At 39.0% G+C, this 22,527-nt stretch overlaps 2 protein-coding genes across 10 annotated transcripts in view; one reads left to right on the forward strand and one right to left on the reverse strand.

The window, feature by feature from the left end:
- Positions 1 to 14,224, forward strand: part of LOC113074072 (serine/threonine-protein kinase LMTK1-like) — a 47,896-nt gene extending 33,672 nt beyond the window's left edge. For all 4 annotated transcript variants that reach the window (XM_026246781.1, XM_026246782.1, XM_026246783.1 and 1 more), the window contains 9 exons: positions 161 to 248; positions 1,314 to 1,447; positions 1,758 to 1,842; positions 1,958 to 2,079; positions 2,665 to 2,814; positions 5,208 to 8,520; positions 8,653 to 8,797; positions 8,872 to 9,072; positions 11,784 to 14,224. In XM_026246781.1, coding sequence (XP_026102566.1) covers positions 161 to 248; positions 1,314 to 1,447; positions 1,758 to 1,842; positions 1,958 to 2,079; positions 2,665 to 2,814; positions 5,208 to 8,520; positions 8,653 to 8,797; positions 8,872 to 9,072; positions 11,784 to 11,812 — 4,267 coding nt within the window. In that variant the 3' untranslated portion in view covers positions 11,813 to 14,224. The remainder of the gene's footprint in view (positions 1 to 160; positions 249 to 1,313; positions 1,448 to 1,757; positions 1,843 to 1,957; positions 2,080 to 2,664; positions 2,815 to 5,207; positions 8,521 to 8,652; positions 8,798 to 8,871; positions 9,073 to 11,783) is intronic.
- A 194-nt stretch (positions 14,225 to 14,418) lies between these two features.
- The window catches only part of LOC113074073 (brain-specific angiogenesis inhibitor 1-associated protein 2-like), a 77,898-nt gene continuing 69,789 nt past the window's right edge, over positions 14,419 to 22,527 (reverse strand). For 2 of the 6 annotated variants that reach the window (XM_026246792.1, XM_026246790.1), the window contains one exon: positions 14,419 to 15,788. In XM_026246792.1, the coding sequence (XP_026102577.1) occupies positions 15,719 to 15,788 (70 nt within the window). In that variant the 3' untranslated portion in view covers positions 14,419 to 15,718. Of the gene's footprint in view, positions 20,540 to 22,187; positions 22,226 to 22,527 lie in introns of all 6 variants that reach the window. The other 4 variants (XM_026246786.1, XM_026246789.1, XM_026246787.1 and 1 more) reach the window with 4 other exon arrangements.

Consider the following 22,527-nt stretch of genomic DNA (forward strand, 5'->3'; position numbering starts at 1 on the left):
TCTCTTACCCATTTTTTACTCATCTTATGCTGTATGCTAAAATACATGATTTGTAGGCACAAAGTGAAGCAACATTAATGACAGCTCTTATTTATAATGTGTAACTAAATGGTTTCTCATGTGAGCAGTGTTTTGATGTCTGAGTGTGTGAATCCCACAGGGTGCTCCAGCATCCAGCCCTCCTGCAGTGTCTGTCCCAGTGTTCAGAAGTCACACCCTACCTGCTGGTTATGGAGCACTGCCCGCTGGTAAGCCACTGAGTACCAGCTGCTTCGCTCACCATCTTCAGTACATAGTCTGAGTTGGTCTAATGACCCTTTAGAGTCTATACTAGCAGTCAGCAATCCTCTTGACATGAAGTGCCACTATATCCATTATTACACAATGTATTGAAGTAGCATCCCCTTTATTTACTAAGTATAGTTTTGAGAGCAAGAAACTACAAACCGCATGAGTTTTTGAGTCCAAGTGGCTGTGCTGTTCAATTGACCCTTCTTTAAGCCACGCCCTTAAAAATGTTGACCAATCTGAGTTTAGCAACTATATCGCCATAGAGTATAATCAGACTTTTGTTCTTTTCTAATGTAAGTCTATGGAGAATCTGTGGCTTTGGGTAGTTTACTAAATCCAAAATATTACAAAATGAATGTTAAACTTTGTTGCCAGGTCACACTTCAGTATAATAGTGACATAAGGAACACAGAGAGAATGCATGTAGTATTTTACCACTTTTATGCTGTTCATGCTGTGTATTAGACGGTGTCATGCACAAATGAACATGCAACATCTATAAGACCATTTACATTTTCTCCAAGTAATGTTAATACCTTTCCTACAATGTAATCTATAAATGTTTTAATATGTAGTATGAGTAATGATAATTAAAGATTTCACAGAACCATAAGGAGGATGTTGTCATAACGTTAAAAACAGCTCATCAAATGAATATTTTTAGATGGTGGTGTATCTTGATTCTGATTTCACATTTTGAGTAGTTTAATCACTATATGGCATCATTCAACATGTAATTAAGAAAAACAGCATTGCTTTGTTTCATTCCGAGACATTTAACAAAAAAACGTGCTGTTCACTGACATTTCCTATTCATTTCTGTAAAGCTGGTCTGTGCATCCTAGGGGGATGGAGCTTAGCATAGGGTTAATTGAACAGCTTAATGCTCCCTCTGCTGGTCATATTAAAAATTGTGCATTTGCACAGTTACAAACTGTACAGTGGTACCAGAATTACAGTTGCACACTATAACAAAAATTAGCATTCGTGCTGTACTTAAGAATGCTGTTTACTCAATACAGGGAGATGTTAAAGGATACCTCCGTAGCTGTCGGGCAGCAGACTCAATGACCCCTGACCCTTTGATTCTTCAGCGGATGGCATGCGAGATTGCTTCTGGTCTTCTATATCTTCACAAACACAATTACATTCACAGGTGAGGATACACTAACCTTTGGCCTTTTCCTTGCATATTGATCGTCTATGTTATTTTTCACCCCACCGCTCACTGGACGTCCGGCTCTGGTGTCTCCTGGCAACAATATCCTGGTGCTGCCTGAGTACATGTCACAGACTCCAGCATCAGTGATTTTGTTGCTGGGGGAAAACCCCTTGCTCAACACACATCATCAATTATTTGTGTCACCAATGAAGAAAATGTGAGGTGACTTCCTTTGTAATGAAAGTTTGCCAATGACAGGAACTATAAATGATGCAAACATTGCTCCACTCTGTTCTGTTCTCAGTGACCTGGCCCTAAGGAACTGCCTGTTGACTTCAGAGCTGGCAGTTAAAATTGGAGACTATGGCCTCAGCCACAGCAAATACAAGGTGAGTCTATGAAGGCTATTATTTTTAGCATTAGCAGCCATGCTCACGTTATTATTTTGATGTTGTCTCAGTATTTCTTTTTACTGAATATCAGTGCATCCTTTCCCTTTGTTAGGATGACTATTATGTGACAGCAGATCAAATATGGGTTCCTCTACGCTGGATTGCCCCAGAACTTATTGATGAAGTCCATGGCAATCTCTTAGTAGTGGACCAAACCAAGTCCAGCAACGTCTGGTGAGAAATAACTCAGAGAAAATCACAATGGCAGGGGTTATCAACCTTCGTATTAAATTGCAATATCTACTGTATAATTTATTTTTTTTAATAATTTTTACAGGAGGATAAACGTATATATAAAATATGCCATTATATGTGCACTAAAACATAACCTGAGTGCAGAGATTAACACAGTATTACAATCAGGATGTTACTAATTTGCAAATGATAAACGCAGAACTAGCATGCAGAACTTATTCAAGTGGAGACAGACATGTTCTTCAAAAATTTGACAAGCTTAAGCACAAAACACAAAGCTCAGCACCTTTCATAAAGGTGACAATTATAAAAAATTTTTGCAGCGTACTATATCCTGAAGTATATTGCTCAATTCTGTGAAAATTCCTACAAACTTTGGAATTAAAAGGCATAATCAACAACAAAAAAGCTTGAGAACATCTGCCCTGTGACATACTATAGGCTATAAGGAGAAAATAAAGCTCCAGACTTTTTGTACTTTAAATACATTTTAGACCAACAGACATTTTGCTGTGTCTTATGTTTCTGTGTTCTAAATTTGATTTAATTTTTTTTACTCTGCAGGTCACTTGGTGTGACGATATGGGAGTTGTTTGAACTGGGTAACCAACCTTACAGGCACTATACTGATAGGCAGGTTTTAACATATGCTGTAAAGGAACAGCAGCTCAAACTGCCAAAGCCCCTGCTGAAAGTGCCTCTGTGTGAACGCTGGTGAGTCGTCTCACAAGTCCAAATCATCATTATGAGCCACCCATCCCCTTACGACTGCCAATGGCAATGACCACATCCAAACCAATCAGTGGTCCTCTCCAAAGACACACCCACCAATCACTTTGCTTTTAAGTACATGTAAAGCAATCAATATCTTCCAACCACAGTTGCCTCCACCAGTCACTGCCATTTCCTTTGGCAGGACCAACAAATCAATACTCCTCAAATCCTGTGTAGTCAATCATTCATTTCCCCCTCTGTAAGGCCATCAGTCATACATTTATCCAGTCCCGGAAGCACACAGTCATTAATTTTACCCCTATACACTCCAATCATTGTCCATTTAATCAAGAGCAGTCATGCGTACAAGTATACCACTCCATTCCCAACAGGATACTAAACAATCAATGACCCTACTTTAAGACCGCAAGGATACTATCATGCTAAATTGTTCATATTTCAAAACATCAAAAATAGTTTCTGGATATCATCCATACTAGCATCCATTACCCATATTACAATAAGATAATAAAGCATTGATAATAGAGCAAGGGTCTCCAACCACCCATTTTATAAAAAAAAAAAATAAATAAAAACAGCACATGCTGGTTAGGTATGTTTTGAAGCATGTCTACTGGTTTGTGCTGGTTTAAGCTGGTCATGAGCTGGATTAAGCTGGTCATGTGCTGGTACTAACCTGGTCCTGAACAGGAACTAGTTGCTTAGGACCAGTGTTGGGTGTAACGCGTTACAAAGTAACGCGTTACTGTAATAATATTACTTTTTTCAGTAACTAGTAGTGTAAGGCATTACTCGTCTGAAAATGGTAATATTATTACAGTTTTCCCAAGCTAGTTACTTGCGTTACATTTGCCAGTAGCACCTTCATCACACACAAGGCACACAACACAGAGAACAGAAGGGAAGGGAAGGAGGGCGTGAATGGAACAGTGATTGGTCTGGGTTTGGCACGAGGTATCATTTACCATCACTGATTGGTCGACAGCCGGCAGCAGAGCGGCACGCTCAGACAGATGGGGAAAAATGGAAGCGTCAACAACGGCAAGCTCTTTTTCAGAGGAAGGTTCCCAGCAACAGAAAGCTAGTTTCGACGGGTGGAGATTCAGTAATTATTTTGTAGGAGTGCTCCGATCACGATCGGCCGCTCGTTAATGCGCATCTCAGTAAAGCCGGTTCTCTAAAGCGGTTTATTCCATCAGGTGCGTGAACCATATGTTCATACAACCGTGCCAATAAACGCTGAAAATGAAGTGGATTTGCGCATCTTCTCAGTTAATAACGGCTCTGTGTTAGTAACAGCTGCTCTATGTGAAATCACGCACATGATGGAATTAACCGCTGATTAGAGAACAGGTGTACTGACGAGCAGTAATATAAGTGAGTTGTGTAAACAGTGATTTATGTGACTTCAATTATTTCTTATTAAACTGAAATCGAAAAGTAAAAAGTATTTTTTGGAAAAACCACATCCTGGTGTTAGTCTTCATATGCTGCTGAATAGTGTTAACACGGATATAGAAAAATAAGGAGTGCAAGAGATTGATTCCTAATGTCAGTTTATTTTTAATTAATACTACAGTAGTTCGGTTCCCTTTACATCTTTAACTACCCGTTAATTTATCAATTGAATGGGTGACCTATCCTCATTAATAGAGCAAACATTTGCCCCCCCTGAGAGAATTGGCAGGAGCCGCCACTGATAAAGACCCTAAAGAACACTCCTCCTTTGTATGTTCTCCCTCCATCTGATGCATCTCAGGCAATTATAGAGTAATTAAGAAAAAAAGATGTAACTAGTAATATAACTAGTAATATAACTAGTTACTTTCTCCAGGGAGTAATACAGTAAAGTAAGGCATTACTATTTTTGAGAGTAATATGTAATATGTAATATATTACTTTTTTGAGTAACTAGCCCCAACACTGCTTAGGACCAGCACATGACCAGCTAAGGACCACCTTAAACCAGTTCATGAGCAGCAAAGGACCATCTTAAACAGCTCAAAGCAGCATCCATGCTTCAAAACATACCTAACCAGCATATGTTGGATTTTCAACAGGGCTTGCTCCTTTAGAGCTACTGTCCTGCAGACTTCATTACCAACCCTGCTCAAATACACCTGCCTGTAATTATCATGTAACCCTGAACACCTTTATTAGCTGGTTCAGGTGTGGATGGAGCTGAAATCTATAGGATGGTAGCTCTCCAGGAGCAGGGATGGAGACCACACTAAGAAGGCATTAGCAAATTATACAACAACACAGTTTTTTTCCCCTATTCCATTCTAATCCCTACAGTAAACCAGTGGAGTTTCTCATAAATTTTAGTTTTTAGTCTAAAATATTTGCTTTTCTGCCGTGTGTGTGAGCAGGTATGAGATATTGCAGTTCTGTTGGCTGCAACCCGAGCAGAGGCCTGTTGTGGAGGAAGTCCATCTCCTGCTAAGCTACCTGTGTGCTAAGGGTGCAACTGATGCTGAGGAGGACTTTGAGAAGCGCTGGAACTCTCTCAGGCCAAGTCTGGGCTCCAGCAGCTCTCACAGGACTCCTGCACCTGAAGTAGCCTCTTCTACTTCTTCTTCATTTCCTCTACTTGAACACTTCTCTATGGCAGACAGCTTCCAGTCTGAGAATGGGGATGATATATTGACAGTAACTGAGACCAGCCAGGGGTTCAACTTTGAGTATAAATGGGAGCAGGCACGAGCGGAGCAGCCCTACTGCTCCTCTTCAGCTAGTGGACCACTGGGAAAGAATAATCCCCATTACCAGGATGTGTATTACCCTCTTAGCAATTCCATGGGTAGCTGCAAGGGTGAGAGCCTTCCTCTTGGGGTTTCTCCATCCTACTATGAGTCAGACCATCCAGGTGTGGTTCCAGTGCTAAGTGCACACAGCCCCTCAGTAAGTAGTGAGTACTACATCCGCATTGAGGAGCCAGTTGAATGCAACATCAACTTAGAAGACACCAATCTTGATTACAGCCCAACACCTGAAGCCAGCAACAATAGCTTGTCCTCCGCAGGCAGGAGGAGCCCCATTGGGTCTCAGCCAAACTCCTACTGGTCAGCAGCTAAAGAACCCAACAGTAATGATTATGATTCAGATAGTAGCCTAACCATTGAGCCACTCCAAAGAAGAGTTCCAACCTCGGTAGAGATAAACCAATCAGAAGTCTATTTTTCTTCCAGTGACGGGCACAATTTACAGTGTGAACAATCACCTCAAGCAGGGCCAGCTGTTCATTTGATAAGAGGGCATGGTTCAGATTCTTATCAGCAGAGAAGAGGGTCAGGAAGCCTCTGCCATAGACTCGAGGAGGTAAAGGAAAGCCCACTTGGAGTTTCAGTCTCTCTTAGCAGTCCCAGCTTGGCACATTGTGACCCATACCTTGAGTCTAACCAGAGAACTGTAGAAAGAAGTATGGCCAATAAGGCCTATTATGACATGATGGGCCCCTTAGAAAAGAGCGTGCCAAAACCCCACTACATGAGCATTGATATTGATGCCGGTGATGGCCTTCTTTTGGGCAGGGGGAGTGCTGATTCGGAAGATGATGAAGATCTGTTTTCTCAGAACATGTTAACTAATTGGAACTCCAACCACTCAGCAAACAACAACAGTTTAAGCGATCGTTCTCAAGCTGTGGGTTTTCGAGATGCATACCTTGATTTACGTCACCCAACACCTTCTTCTCAAGTTGGGAATTTGAAATCAAGAGCGTTGGAGACAAGCAACAGTTGCACATATAATTCCATCGATTCTCTCAAAGACCACTCATACATGGAAACTATGGATAGTATGCCCACTGCTAGTAAACCTCATGCTGACTCAGAGGGTGGTGAATACCTACATTTAAGCCCTGAAAGTACTCAGGATGTTGAATCATCTTCCAAATGTCATTCTGTCACAGAAAGTCAGCCTATTCATATGCAGCAGAAGAACATTGCTCATAAACATATCAAAAACAACACATCAGACTTTCATGTAGGAGGTTGCGGCAGAGTGAATCCATCAACTCTTCCATCAGAGCTTGTATTGACTAAAGAAAACGTGTTGCTTGAGACAAGGATATCCCCTGCACAGAAACTGAAACTTAGGGCAGACGGTTCTGCTGAAGTTTGTGTAAAAATCGTGTCATGCCCTATGGATCTATCTAAAACAGTTTTAGAGTGTAGCCATTTGACAGACAGTAGAATGGTGCCCAACAACTCCAGGATCAGTCTAGTGGAAATTAATGACTGCAGCGATGACCGCATGGACATACCCTCTGGAGTTTTAGCAGGTAATACCTTGGAGTATGCAGAGGTGGGCAATATTGACCTAACTCATAGAACACTGCGGAGTGAGACTGGGTCCAGACACTGTGAGGACACAATTAATCTTGCCTCTAGCAGCAGTCCATGTGAGGCCTTCAGCCCTGATAGTTACCACATGTCCATTCAGCCGAAATCCTTAGACAGTGGTTATGACACAGAGAATAATGAATCCCCAGAGTTTATCTTTAAAGACTTTGAAGGGAATCCAGCCCTTAGCACTAGTGTAGAATCAGATGAATGTGACATGTTGCTCAATATGGACCTAGATGAAGATGTTAATGTAATGCTCCTGCATCCATCTAGCAGTCATGTACCGCTGTTCAGCCTTGGTGAGAGGAATCAGTACAGAGACTCTGCTTATTTTTCTGACTATGACATGGAGAATGACAAGAGCCCCAGTGAAGGGGTCCAAATGTTCTTCAATCGCCAAGATGAGGATGATGCTTTTGATCTCAAAGCCGAAAAAGAGGGCTCAGAAAAGACATTTGGGAGAGAAGGTCGTAGCATGGAGAGTGAGAAGAGAAATGGCATATCTGTGACAAGGGACAACAACAGTGCTGCCCTTAATGCTAAACAGTTGTGTCTTAAAAAGTCAAACCCAAATCTCGGTCCATCACCTGCATCAGTTCCAATGATATCAATGCTTTCGCCCTTTCCTCCAGAGATGGGGGGTTGCTTGACCAAGGAGTCAACTCCAGATGATGGTATTGGGCTGGAATCTGATCACTCTGGAGAGGAACCAAATTCTGAATGTTACTCGTCCACAGTGTCTGAAGGCTCTTCCTCAACACAGGAGGCCTCAGGTCTGGAGGAGCAGTTTAATGGAGACACCGGAGACTTCTCCTCAGCAGAGTCATTAGGCTCAGACTCTACCATAATAGAATTCAGTGGGGAGATAATCCAAGCAGAGGAGCAAGAAGCCAGTAACAAAGTGGACAATCCGGAGCTTCCAAGGGAAGAAAACAATGTGGAAATGGAAGATTCAGCAGAGAGAGGTGCCATAGGTTCAGCACTTTCAAAACCAAAGCGTGATGAATCTTTGGAGAATATTCTTCCAGCCTTGCCAGAAGACCTAGATGTTCCAGCTCCACTAGGGAATGGAGAGGAAGCAGATGAAGAGGATTCAGAGGATAGTGATGAGTCTGATGAAGTACTTTGTAGCTACAACATACAGGAGCAGAGTGATGAAAGCGATGAAGAGTTCCCTGTGGTGCCAGTCGTTGTGAGCGATCGCAGCAGTGCACGGCATCTACGCAGCCTCCTCAAAATGCCCTCCTTACTAACACAGTCCTTCTGCGATGAGCTGGAGAGCAAGAAAAAAGCAGTGTCATTCTTTGATGATGTCACCGTGTTTCTGTTTGATCAGGTTTGTGGAATTATATCTTGTAGTTTTGAGGCAGTGCGTTTAGAAGCATGCTATTTTAATTTCAGAACAATACATTGATTTGCGCAGTGCTTAAATGACTCACATCCTGTGTCTTGCTGTGTATTGACTCAGGAGAGCCCCACAGGTGAGCTTGGGGACTATAGTTTTCCTGTGGATGAAGAACCCACTGGCCAGGCTTCAGAGGTGGAGCTGCCACGACCCCAAAATAGGGTCACTACCCCTGAGGAATCACCAGGACAGAATGTCTCAGAAGAAAGTGAGTGTTCAATAACAATTCCTGGATATTTCCTCTCGTTTAGTAACAATTGACAAGCCTCTCACTCTAAACAGGTGGGTCATTTCAGTGGCAAGATGATTTTCCATTGATTCAAAGCCCTTCAACATCAGAACCTGGTTCTGAAGAGATCGCCACACCACCCAACTCTCCCGTCACGTCTCCAGATGAAAAACCAGCACCACCGATTTCCAGATTTAGTGTCTCTCGTTTTTCCATTACGCATGTGTCTGACTCTGACATGGACTCCATTGGAGGTCAGTTCTGCTAACACAGGCTATGTTCACACTGCAATCAAATACGACCCAAATCAGATTTTTTGCTCACATGTGACTCAGATCTGTTTTTGTCATGACAGTGTGAACGGCATAAGCCACATGGAATCTGATCTTTTCAATTTCTATTCGTGCCACTTCCTTATATGGTACTAAATCCGATACAGGTCAGATGTTTTGCGATGCGACCACAGTGTGACTAGTCATGTCGGAATTCATTTGACTTTTACATCACTCTAGATCGAAATTCGTCATAATTCCGCGCTGATTGGAGACACTTCAATGATTTTACATACCTAAAGTTAAGACAATTGTGAAAGGTAATCCATGAAGTTTGATGTGTCAGAACTCACAAGTATTACAATGACAACTCTGCTGTATAAAAGCAAAACATGAGAGCTCTTGTCATAAAAGTTTCAAAACTCTGCTCTCTTTTGTCCCGTCCTTGTCTTTATTTTTCATATTGCCTTTTTGCAGCAGATCACACTATAAATAAAACACATAATTGCTTACCTTATGTCCTCCATGTTTACTTTTGTATAACAGTGTGCTGTGCAAGTGTTGCCAAATCTATAGTTTTACTGAAGAATTAGGGTACTTTTTTCCACTGTTCCCGCGGGTTGTTTGAATCAGTGTTAATTTTGACAGCAAATTCGGATTTAGTCTTAGTCTTTTGAATAACACACCATTTAGTTTTAGTCACATTTTAGTCATCTGAAATGTTTTAGTCTTAGTCTAGTTTTAGTCGACTAAATATCATAAGAGTTTTAGTCTTAGTCTAGTCTTAAGTCTTTTAGTCTTAGTCTAGTTTTTTTTTAGTAGAACAAAGTCAACTTAGTTGACTTGACTAAATGTTTCCATTAGTCTGTTATGGAATGGTATTTAATAAAATAATTGGTAAAATAAACATAAGGCCTGCTCTCCATGAAAAATATACATGCTCTCTGAAAAAGATATGCATTCGTCCTGAATGATATGCAATGCATATGACATTCTTTCAAGATGAAGTACAGTATTATTGAAATAGACAACCACCTATATTATATTTGTATTGTATGTTCATTCTATTTCTTTATTTGTGCTATTTACACAAAGTTTACATTTTTTTAAGTTTGTTTTTGTTCATTTAAAATAGCACTGCATAGTCTTCACTGTAAAATAAAATACACAATCAAACCAAAATGTATTCGGACACCTTCAACGTTTTTTTTTTTAGTCACTAGTAAAACAATATAATCTATTCTATCTGATTTTTGGATTGACTTTGGATAAATTCTTGTTAAAACTACTAAGTAATTAAATAAAGAGCAGTGATTGATTTACTTTCATTTTCATACATTAAAGACACTGACAGCGGAGCTAGTAAATTAGGCGCGGTCACTTTAAGAGACAAATGCATCCATTATAAAGATACGCATCCGATTTCTTTCCAACTCTTTACTTTCACTGAAGGCATAACTACAGGCTTTTTCGAACACGCTTTCCAAGACGGGTATTTCGACATATTTAGTATGTATTTGTTGTCGGTACAAAAGCAAGAAGACTTTGAGACGCGTCTCTGCTTGCTCCCTGAACACCAGAACACCGCGCTGCTGAATTGAGCTCTTTCACTTTTCGCTCTTTTTCTTATGTTTATTTAAAATGCGATTTGTATTTGTTTGTTCGGGTGTAGGAGGACGCAAACGTCCTGAAGGAGAGCTCGGTTCAGTGTTGCGCGAGTAACCAGCTGCTCAGTTCAACTTTCCCGCATCGCGGGGCTGAAGCCAACTTGATGTGTTGAATGCTCGGAGCACGTTATAAAACGTATTCTTAAAATACACATTTCAGTTTTAATAAATGCTCATATTAAAACATAGCATTACACATAAGTAGTTACAAAAATAATCAGTGATACATTTACGACCCCATAAAAATTTGGGTCGCAATGGCATTTCAAAAGGTCGCAGTGTAGTTCCCTGTGTAAACAACTTAACTGTTATGAAAACGTCCTCGAAACTGTGCGAATTTCTGCAAACTCATCTTTGTTCTCTTTTCTGTGTAACTGCTGCTGCGTTTGTTTAGCTGTTGCGCTTGCATTTGCCGCGGCTTTTTAAAATGGCTCGCTGCTTCTGCATAGATCAACCTACCCTCAAAGATTCGCTCTGATTGGATCTCTTCTCCATTCGTCCCTCCCATATATTTTCGTCTCATTTTTATTCGTTGACTAAAGTGTCAGTTATATTTCGTCACGTTTTTCGTCATACCTGACTTTTTATTTAGTTTTTATTTAGTTTTCGTCCTTGAAAAAGGTTAGTTGACGAATATTTTTCGTCATAGTCTTCGTCAACGAAATTAACACTGGTTTGAATACATTTTGGGAAGCTACTGGCCAAATTTTGTTGTGAAAATCTGGAAACCCTGTTCGCATTGTTCTTTTGTGCATGCAGGTCAGTTCAGAACAGTGAACTGTTCACACTGGATATCTGATATTTTCCACATTTAAAACAGCGTGAATAGCTACACACACACACACACACACACACACACACAAAAATGGATCTGAGCAAAAATTGGAATTGAGCACTAAAGCTCGCCATAAAGACATGATTGATAGAGTTTAGAAACATTAGGTGCTAGATATAATGCTTTTGAGTTTGTTGCTGTATGCAGGGTTGACATTGAAAGTTAACTAGCTTTCTCTTTTTGTCACACAGGTAACAATGAGAATGGGGTCCAGGAGTGAAAGGGTCAATACCCATTTAATTGAAGAGGTGTTTAGAACCCATATGGTTTGATTTGGTCTCATCAGACTGGGGGCTTTCCTGTATCGCTATATATTTTTGCTCTTTTAAATGTGCTGGACAAAAGGGTCCTGTCAACCTGATATGCTGTTTGGACACAGTGCCTCATATTGTAGTGGATTAGCCAGCCCTTCCCTTTGTGTTTCTAGACAGATGTTGGTTAAGTGACAGATTTTGGAGGACAACAGTTTTAAAAACAGAAGGAATGATCTGTATAAAAACATATTTATTATCTATGTATTAGAACATGAGGTAAGACGATTATAACTTATTTGCACAATTCAGTATCAGTATCATGCTGAAATCATCTCTTTTATTTCATTTTACACATACAATATAGATGCAAGGCTGCTCTCCTCGTTTGCTTGTCATGTCAATATGTGGTTTACAGTCTGAAAGATCTGTCATAGTGCTTTAAATTTTTCAGTTTGACCCAATGAGCTGCATAAAATAGTTTCAAGATGTTCTGCCCCATAAAAGAAAGACCCACATTTATTATTGAGGGTGCAAAGAAATATATACATTGAACCCCTCAATACAAGCTGCAAAAATGTGATGTTTTCTATATTTGACCACTTTTAACTTAACTTTAGCTCAGGGGTGTTAAGGGTATGGTACAAAAGTAGATATATTAACAATATAAACCATCACACTTAAATTCCTCATACAGTCTTAAACAGTGTTTTGCTTTATTTTTAATGCCGAAGAACTTTTACAACTACCTGCACTTTCATTAATGACTTAGGATATCTTTATACATCTCTTATCCCATAATCAAGTACTTAATCAAAATCAAGATCTAATGTATATCTTATTAAAAGTGCAGTTTAATCACTAACTCTTAACACTTCTTCTCTGGTTAGATTTTTAAACCCCTAGACCAAAATATACAACATATTTTATGGATGACAGTGATATATTACAGTATTTTTTTTTTTTTGCTGAGAAGCAATAACAGTATTGCAAGAGAACAGATAACAGACAAACTATTTTTGCTTCAAGTATTATGGTAGCATGCATATATATGGTAGCTCACATATGGGTCATTCCTGTTATGCAGCAATTCAAACTTTCAGAAATACAAGGCACTTTAACACTTTAAAAAAAGTTCACGTGCTACATTCTGTGTGCTCTGAGGTCAGTAGCTTTATGTGAGAAATATAAGACTTTAAGTTGTTATTTAAAAAGATACATCCAAACTTTGGCATAAATGCCTTTTGACTGCAACTATTGAATGTTTACACGAGTGCAAGGTTTCACTGTTATGTTTATAATTATCAAGCCATTATAACAACAAATTAAAAATTCAGTCTGTTCTTCACATAAAGCTACTGTATCACTTCGCATGGATTTAAATAAGCTACATTTATGATTATATCTATGGTGCTTTGCCATATTTGGAGCGGTAGCTCAGACATTCAGTTCTTTGTGTTCCAAAACTTGAATTTAATATATCATCCAGTATATGATAGGGGCATGAAAATAAGAGGAAGTATAAGAGGAATGACCCTGATGGTACTGATGGTGATAAGTTTATTGGTGCTTGTCAGGATCAGAACTTAAGCAAGTCCATCACAGCAATCAGTCTCGGGCATGAATAACTTTTGCTTTGAATCCGAGAGCTACAGAAATATGGGTTATCAAAGTCACAGGTGTGTAGTTCACAATTGTGGTACTCAAAGACGCAGAAACAAGCTAAAGAGAGAAGAGGGACCATATCGTCTGTGAACAAAATGTGTTCCAAACAACAACGGCAGCTCCTGCAGATCTGATCCTCCGTCTGTGATGATGCCTTGTCTCAGAAGTGTTATTTTTGTTAAATCCAATAACAAATAGATGTTCAAAATTATACTACAGAACAATTCAGATGGTCCAGACTGCATGTGGGCTACATGTGTTTCTACAAGTTTCTCTCAGTATATTTGGTCTTTTGTCCCTATATGATCTGAGGTGTAACAGAGAAAAGTTATGACCTGTTTTACACGATGATCTGTTTAAATGTAACGTACAGCTGTACCTGTCATGTTCTGCCTTGAATCACTGGAGCCCATACACATTTGTGCCAATGCTGTAAGTCACAATCACTGCACTTGTACCCTCGCTTTCTCGCTGTATGCCTTTCAAGAGTTTTATACTGTGCTAATAAACCTTGCGGCAGTAGCTACTTTTTCTCATTCAGAACATCAGTGCTTCATTCGGCTGGTTGTGGTTGCCAAAGAAAAGTCAAATGAAAGTGAACTAAATGTTGCGTTGAAGGGAAAAGTCTGTTGTTACTGCCTCGTAGCTGTCGAACCGTATGTCCTCACGACTCATGCCTACTGTACTATTCTAAAAATAAACCAAACTATAGTTTGTCCTTGTGCCTGTGACAGTTATTAAAGATTCCTCATATGCATTTTTGTAGTTTGTGAGAAACCTGTCATTGATGTTCTCCAGCATGTTTTGAGAGGATCCAAAGAACAGCTTGTGGTTAAATGGAAGAAGAAAAGATAATTTCTAGGTTAAAACATGATATCTCAGCCATTTGAACCTATGCAATCTGAAAGAGTGGCAGTTTAAATGTGCCTTTTTATTTCAGAAAAGAAAAGAATGTTCACATACATTTGCAGTTGTCCATAAATAAGAATAAACAGAAGAGCCAAAACAAAAATAAAACATTATAAAATTGGTTTCAAAGCTGATCAGACAAAATCTTCCAGTCCAGCGAAGAATCACACATCGATCCCACCTTTCTCACACGATCCACAGAAGATGCCCTAATATAGAAAACATGCAATTCATAGCAGGATCTAAACTAGCTGATATTGTATTTTCCATATCATTTCAAAAATCAGTGGTTATATATACTGTTCTAGTAATGTTCAGTCCCTCAAGCAGAAACAAACCAAAAGATATATTTACAGAACCTGCAATTTAATATTTTCACTATAATTTTATTAAGTCTATTTTTGATATTTAATAAGCAGTATTGCTCAGTACGTACAGTAGAAAAGCAAAAGCAGCAGGTGAAAACAAATAAACCTTCTTATAGATCTATAACAGTCATTGGAATTTCTAGGTAAATAAAAAAAGGACGGTAGAAGCAAATAATAATACAAAAAAATCATATGGAACTACAAAATATCACATAAAGCAATTCCCTTTACTTACACCAGTGGAGTTACAGATATTCAGAACCGCATAGAGCACAAAACAGCAATAAAAGGCACAGTTCCTGTTGCACTATATATTGCATCTAATATACTGTACAGATCTCTACAAAGACAGAGGATTCACAGAGGCATCACTAGAACTTTAGCAAAGCACAGTGGTCTGTTTAATACAGAGCGACCACAGCATCAAGATCCCTGCGAAGAGGTTCCATCAGCTTTCTGAAATGATTTGATAGAGGCATGTGAAACAAAACATACATAACTGACAGAAAAAGAAAGGCTCCCCTTTAGAACTGCATTTATAGAAATAATATCCAAATTACTCACTTTTTTTTTTTTTTTACATTTTCACATTCATTCAAATAAAAGATCTCATGTTTAAATGATCAGGCTTACACTTTCCCTCCAAAAAAGAAAAAAAAAAGTACTGTCACTTCAGTTGTGCCTGATTTGTTGATGAAGAAAACCATTCAGAAAAGCTGTTAACTTTTAAAATACGTGAATCGGTGGACACAAATACCATTAATTGTAAAGCTACAGAGTTAAGATCATTATTCTAATCCTTTTAAGAACATAACCAACTCCATCCTCTGTGCCCTGTGGGGAAATGCATGTGCTCTGCCTCCACATGCTGTTGCAATGACACAGACAGAACAGAAGAGGGCGACATAGTGCACAGGCCACTGCATGGCCCCTCTAGTAGTAGAGAGGAGCGGATCGGTCATCCATGATGCTTGGCCTGTAGTAGACCTCCAGGGAACGGTCACTAGATGGAGAGGGGGTGGAGAACAAACACGGTCAGTATGCCCACAACACGGCCCACGCTAGTGACCCACTGAACTCTACGACACATAAACAGCTCTACTGCACTTTGATTTGGGGAACAGAAGAAAGGTACTGCTGAAAGGCATACGGTGATTCATTTGACATATACTTATGAACGGGTATCTGGAGAAGAGTCTATGAAGGGTGTTTGGTGCAGGCATGCAAATGGTACAAGACATACTGTAGTTACTTCTGTCAGCATTGATAGATGCATGCAAGAGTTAGATTTGGGGGTTACCTCCAGCGCCAACACCATTTCCTGGCAACCTATGACCTCTCTGGCTAGTACGAACTACAGCTCACACACAAAAAGCCAAGGACCAACCAGAGAGGCAGGTGGCGGCATGAGACGAAACAGTTGTGAAGCCCTACTGTCCGTTTAAGCCGCACAGCGAATGAGAGTCGAAAACAAAAACCAAAATTAAAAGAAAGGGCATGATTGGTTTGGCTGAGCAGCGATGGAGGCAGGTGACTTACGGAGGTCCTGCAACACTCAGAACCGGGACAATTCAGGACCCAAACTGGAAAGTAAACAGAGTCCAGGGGTTTGAACCTGAGAGCTCAGCTCAGACGGAGACTATGAATGGCTACATTTCCACCGCATTCAAATGACTGTTAGTGTTGCGTTCAATGGCCGTACAGTAGGTTACTTGCTCTGTGACACACAGTAGCGCTTTTTTTTGCTCATGAATGAGGTCACAGTCTTATGTTTGTAGATGAGTCAATAACACACTTCTAGTAATGACATGGGTTCAAAATATAGTGCAAAATGAAAGGTCTGCCCAAAGCAGTTTGGTTAGGAGGTCCAATTAGTAAAGAGATGTGTATGGAAAACAGTGAACTCTTGAAGAGCACATTTCAATATATATACACATAAAAAAAAATAAAAAATTCAGTTCTTTATACAAGATGCATGCTTATAAAAAAAACTGACATGTCTTATACATCTCAAATAGAACAGATCTTAGAAGATAAGAAGAAGAAAAAAGGCGAGCAGGCAAGCACAGACACGGAAAAACACACACGGTCACAAATTCATACAGACATGACGTCATGATGCACAAGTACACAAACTTTATGCTAGATTAGAACTGTGTGCTCTTCAGGTTCGTGAAATGTTGGTTAATAGTCGGTCTCAAAAGATGACATTTTATTTGTGGACGACCCAGTTGAGCGTGACTTGTTGGTATGTGGGTGCAAGCAAAAAGCCCCCCAAAAAACCCTGAATAATATTAACCATTAATGGCCCAAAATTGCTCATGCCATATTTTTTGGTTTATTTTAAATGTTTAGATTTTAAAAAATAATACATCAGTAAATAACAACATGAAATATGGTGGATATCGCAATAAAGGACTTTTCTGCTGAGTTAGTTGCGCAGCACCCATTGAAGCTCAATGCAAATACTTGGAAATTCAAGATGACAACGTTAAAAATCATTAGAAGCTCATATGAACAAATGTTTTATTAATATATAGATATTTATTTATTCCTTTCGTAAAAAGTCACCATACATTCAAGGTCATTGTTCACTATGTTCCTCCTCAGCATGCATATTGTGATTGTTACACTGATTTCTTGTGCATTTTTCCTAGTTTGTCTATTTTGCAAGAAAAGAAAAAGAAAGAAGAAACAAAAGAACATCATCACAGCGAGGACTACACCACAGCTCCAGAGGATCTGTCAGTCGACATCCTAAAACTGCATGGAAACATACTACAATGGGAATGTTTCAGAGACATGGGCTGGTGGCACTTCTGGATGGGCTCAGAATAGCCTAAAAATGTATATATTCACATGATATGATACAGAAATGTGTAACCTGATTGAGATTCACAAAATTAAATTCATTTCAATCAGAACCACTTTCGTCAAGTATATTTATTACAATTATATTGCAAACAGTTAGTGTTGGCGGTATGGTATTGTTCTGGGCAACACTGCTTGGACAGCCATGCTTGGACAGAGTGGGTAGAGCAGCAAGACAACCCCCCCGGGGGACAGAACAGGACCATTATATGCATACATAATTACTATTCACAATGAGTTGTAAAACAATCCGTGATAGAGAATGCTTCCGATGAAGTGAAACAAAAGTCAGATGGGATTACAGGTTCAGTTAGGTGGAGTTGGGGTTGGAGGAGGGAGTTAATTGCAAGCAGCGATGTGATGGAAGAGATGCTGAGGAATAGGAATTTAAATAGACCACATGTGATAGGTGTCAACACTGGATTGGTACACATCAGGAACAGCTGAATGTCGGCTGATGCGAGCTTGACTGATGTAACGCGATGCTGAATATATTCACAAAGGCAATAATTTAAAGAGATAGTTCACTCAAACACGAAAATTCTGTCAATAGCTGCTTTTACATGGACCCTACCAATCCGAACGTAATAGGACTAGATGCACAATCAGAATAAAAAAGTCCAGTGTAAACACGTCAATCAGATTAAATTGGCCTGATCCGTATAGGGTGGTTTATTCCTTTTCTAATCCAAGTGCGAGGACGTGTAAACACTTGATCGGATTGAAAACCGAAACTAGACAGTACTGTGCATGCGCAGTGATGTAGAAATAGCGCCATGACATATGACGCGCAGAAAGAGCCGTTCTTCCTGACTAATAAAGTCTCATTTATTAGTATACCATCATTATAAAACTCCCCTTTCACTCAGCATCTATAAAAAGGAGCAGGGCAACATTCTACCAGAGTCCTTGTTTAAGACTATCACGTAAATATCACGTGTGCTTTTTAAAACAGTATGTGACAGCAGCGGGAAACCCGGTATATTCATGCAATGTGTGCATGTCAAAAGTAAATCCGATCAGAAGCTTCTGACATAAACGCGCATATCACCCTGATCACTTTATTTAGCGTTCATGTAAACACTATGTTGGGATTCATCAATCAGAATGAATTTATTCCGATGGAAGCAAAACGTGTCCATGTAAATGCACCTATTGTTTACTCAACTTCATGTTGTTCAAACCTATAAGACTTTGGGTTTTTTGTGACAGAAACCTCTCAAGATTCACTGAAATGATCTTAATGTGTTTTTCAAATGGAAACCAAAGCAAAGGATTTGGAACAACGTGAGGGTGAGTTAATGATGACAGTCATTTCATTTTTGAGGGAATGGTGCCTAAGGCCCTTTCACATAGCATTTAATGTCAGTGTTGTACAATGCATTGATCTCCAACTCTCACTTGATTGGCTGAAGAGAATGTACCTGATGAAAAACAAATAAATAAATACAAAATCTAATTAAAAATATACATAATATATGTTGCCATTTAAATCATTATTTTACCCAATTACTATTTTAACAAAAAGTGAATTTTAGTATTTTTGAATAAAAACCCCTCAATCACTATTTTACCAAAAAGTGAATTTTGGTATTTTTGGCAAAATGTATTTTTGGATCAAAACCTCTCTCAATCACTATTTTAACCAAAAATTGGGTTATGGTATTGTTGGCAAAATTTATTTTTGAATAAAAACCTCTCATTCATCATTTTAACAAAATGTGAATTTTGGTATTTTGGGCTAAATGTATCTTTACTAAAACCTAAAAAATAATACATTCAAAGTTATCCATCAGTTCATGAGTTTAAAACTTGTGAACAACGTTCATAGGAATATCTGAGAAACAAATTTTGTGAATAAGGTCACACATTTGTGAATCATACTGACAAAAAATATTATTTTTGATACTATTCCGATCCCATACTTCCAGCTGTCTGAGATAGGATAATGGGATATTTTTTGGGGGAAAGGTTTCTGCTCAAAGCACTTTTCTTTCATGCATGTAGGGTGAGCAGACACGTGCTGGTCTGGACGAACAGCACAGTCCCACCCGAGGATTTTGAAGCTCATGCAACCTTCGCTCCAGTTTCATAGGTCCACTCTCATTTGGCACTAGTTTAATTCAATTTTCCTTCCAATCATTCCAATTTCGTGGGTGAATTGGAGGAAAATCTAAGCTTGTTGCGGCACAAAGTGACACAGCCTCTGGACCAGAAGAGCACCAGGTAATACATGAGGGATTCACAAAACGCAAATGCTCTTCAAAAACACACACACAGAGAGAGTACACTCTGCACAGCTAAACCACAAAGAAGAATAAAAAAACAAAAAACATTCCTCATTTGGCATGAGGCTTCCCATTACATCTGCTTAGAAAAACACTCAGCAAGAGCTTCGCAATGAGGAGGGCTGCTCCAAAAGACCAAATTTGCTTTACTTTTGGCACTTTTACATGAGGATGTCATTTGAAAAAAACAAAAAAAACAACCACATAGCAAAACTTGTGCTCATGCATGAAAGACGGGAAGTGGTAAGCAGTCTCTTTGGAGTCCACAGCGATGTCATAGCGGCGTCACTACAGGCGAATCAGAGTCCGTAAAGCAGCGAGGCGAGCAGTTGGACTGCGTTCCGGTCGTTCTTCTCAGAGTTCCCCCCCGACCCACCACACGCGACCATCACTATCGCCCCAGCAAGACGCAGGGAGGAAGAGAGGACAGAAAGGAGGGATGAGACTGGCCCCTTCCATTGGAGGAGGAGTGTGTGGAGGCAGAGCTTAAAAGGGGAGGGGCTAAGGGAAGTAGGGGCGTGGCCCCTGTGCTATCCGGATCTGTGTCTGATAGTCTGTCTGTGTTCACACTGTCGAAATCAATTTGCCATCGGAACTGTGGAACAAAGAGAGAAGGAAGCTTGCCAGGTCGGACACATTCAGAGAGAAACGAAGAAAAGACAAGACAGCCACAAATGGGCAGGAGTGAAGGCTGTAGGGTGGCTTATTCCTCATCCTGTCTAACATCAAACTACACAGCTACTGAATGTGCCATGTTAAGGCATAAGTGCCCTTTTCAATTGACAATGATCAAATTGAAAAGACAAAGGATCAAAACTGGTAAAAGGTCAAGATGTATCATAAAGCTATCTAGAAATAATCCGTCTTAGATACAATTTACAATCTACAACATAAATCATTTGAGTTGTTCATTAAATCAGGGTTCACAGTAATGCACTTACAATTAACATTTATGAGGCAGGACATACATTACAGTTCACACATACTTTCATAAAAATTTAGAAACATTATGTAAAACAATCTCATAATATTCTTGACGATGCAAAATTATATTTAATAAAAATTTGGGGTCTGTTATGATTTTTTTTTAAAATGATTTTGAAAGGTATCTTATGCTCACCAGGGTTTATTTAGCTGCATTAAAAAATACAGCAAAAACAGTATATTGTGGAATATTATTACAATTCATTTTAGTTTAATAGTTGTTTTCTATTTAAATATATTTCAGAATATAATTTATTCATTTTCCTTCTAATAATTTATTTTTAGCAGCCATTATTCTAGTATTGTGTCACATATTTTTGATGAAAACGATAATATATATTTTAGCATCTTTCATCAAAGTTTCAAAAGAAGTGCATTCATCTGAAATAGAAATCTTGGTAAAATTATGAATCTAATTTCAGCCACTTTTGATTAATTTTATAAGTTCCTGCTGAATTAAAGTATTCATTCTTTCAAAAAATAACTAAATAAATAAATAAAAGTAAAAGTAAATTAAAAGTCAATTCTGCTTCCTGAAAGGGTTGTTGAATAGAGACAAATATGTCAACAGGAGTAACACTGATAATGCGTTTAAAATAGTACTCTCTCTGCAAAAATGAAGATGCACGTTTTTTCTTTAATTTTATTTAATTTATCTGCTTGAAAAGAAGTACAAGCACCACGTTTATATTTAAATCTATGTAATGAACACATTTGCATTGTAAGTGCATTACTGTACACAGTTTTTTATAAACTGACGGGTTGATATGAAGCTATTGTCTGCTTTCCGTAAACTTTCAAATGTGCTGAACCTGAAACCATTATTGTAAGTGAACTGAATCTCAACTAGAGGCTCCTAGAGACAATGAGATCAGGGCACACAGACTATGAGCAGCTCTGATCCTGACCTTAATGGATTACACACACAATGAGCTTACAGTGTGGTCAACAGCAATGCATCTCACAATCCAACAGCTCATTCGCTCCACTCACAAAAACAGACAGACACACAACCTTCTCTTGTCAAACCATTTACAATTCTCTGATAAAACAGCGTTGCTCTCCCAACAAATATCAGCACTATATTGCACATTTAGCATAAGCAAGCAAGAGCTAAGAAAGGGAAAAAACACAGATATTAACTACTATTCACTAACAGAGGTATAATTAGCAGTACGGGTTTGGCATTTTGGTATAAATTCATACATCTGATTCATTATTAAGTGTTGTCATGTCTGTTCATTAAGAGCCGATCTTACCTTGTGGCAAACTGACTGTCATAATCCTCTAGCGCTGGCTGGAATTCGTAAAAACAACATTTCAGTGCGCCTTAGAAGCTTATTTCCAGCTTAAGAGGGAAAATATCCAAGAGTGCACCAACACAGTTTATTAAAGGGACAGTTCACCTAAAACACTAACCCTGTCATCATTTACTCACTCTCATATCGCTCCAAATGGAATAATTTTGTTTGTAATGTTTCAATTCTATTTTCCTACAGTGAAAACAGAATGCAATCAGGAGCTAATATGCTTTTAAAATGAACAAAGAGCGCCGTAAAAGTAGGCTGTATACTTTACTGCCTTTTTACTGAAAATAAT

This window comes from Carassius auratus, unplaced genomic scaffold (assembly GCF_003368295.1).
Source record: "Carassius auratus strain Wakin unplaced genomic scaffold, ASM336829v1 scaf_tig00013598, whole genome shotgun sequence".
Lineage (NCBI taxonomy): Eukaryota > Metazoa > Chordata > Actinopteri > Cypriniformes > Cyprinidae > Carassius > Carassius auratus.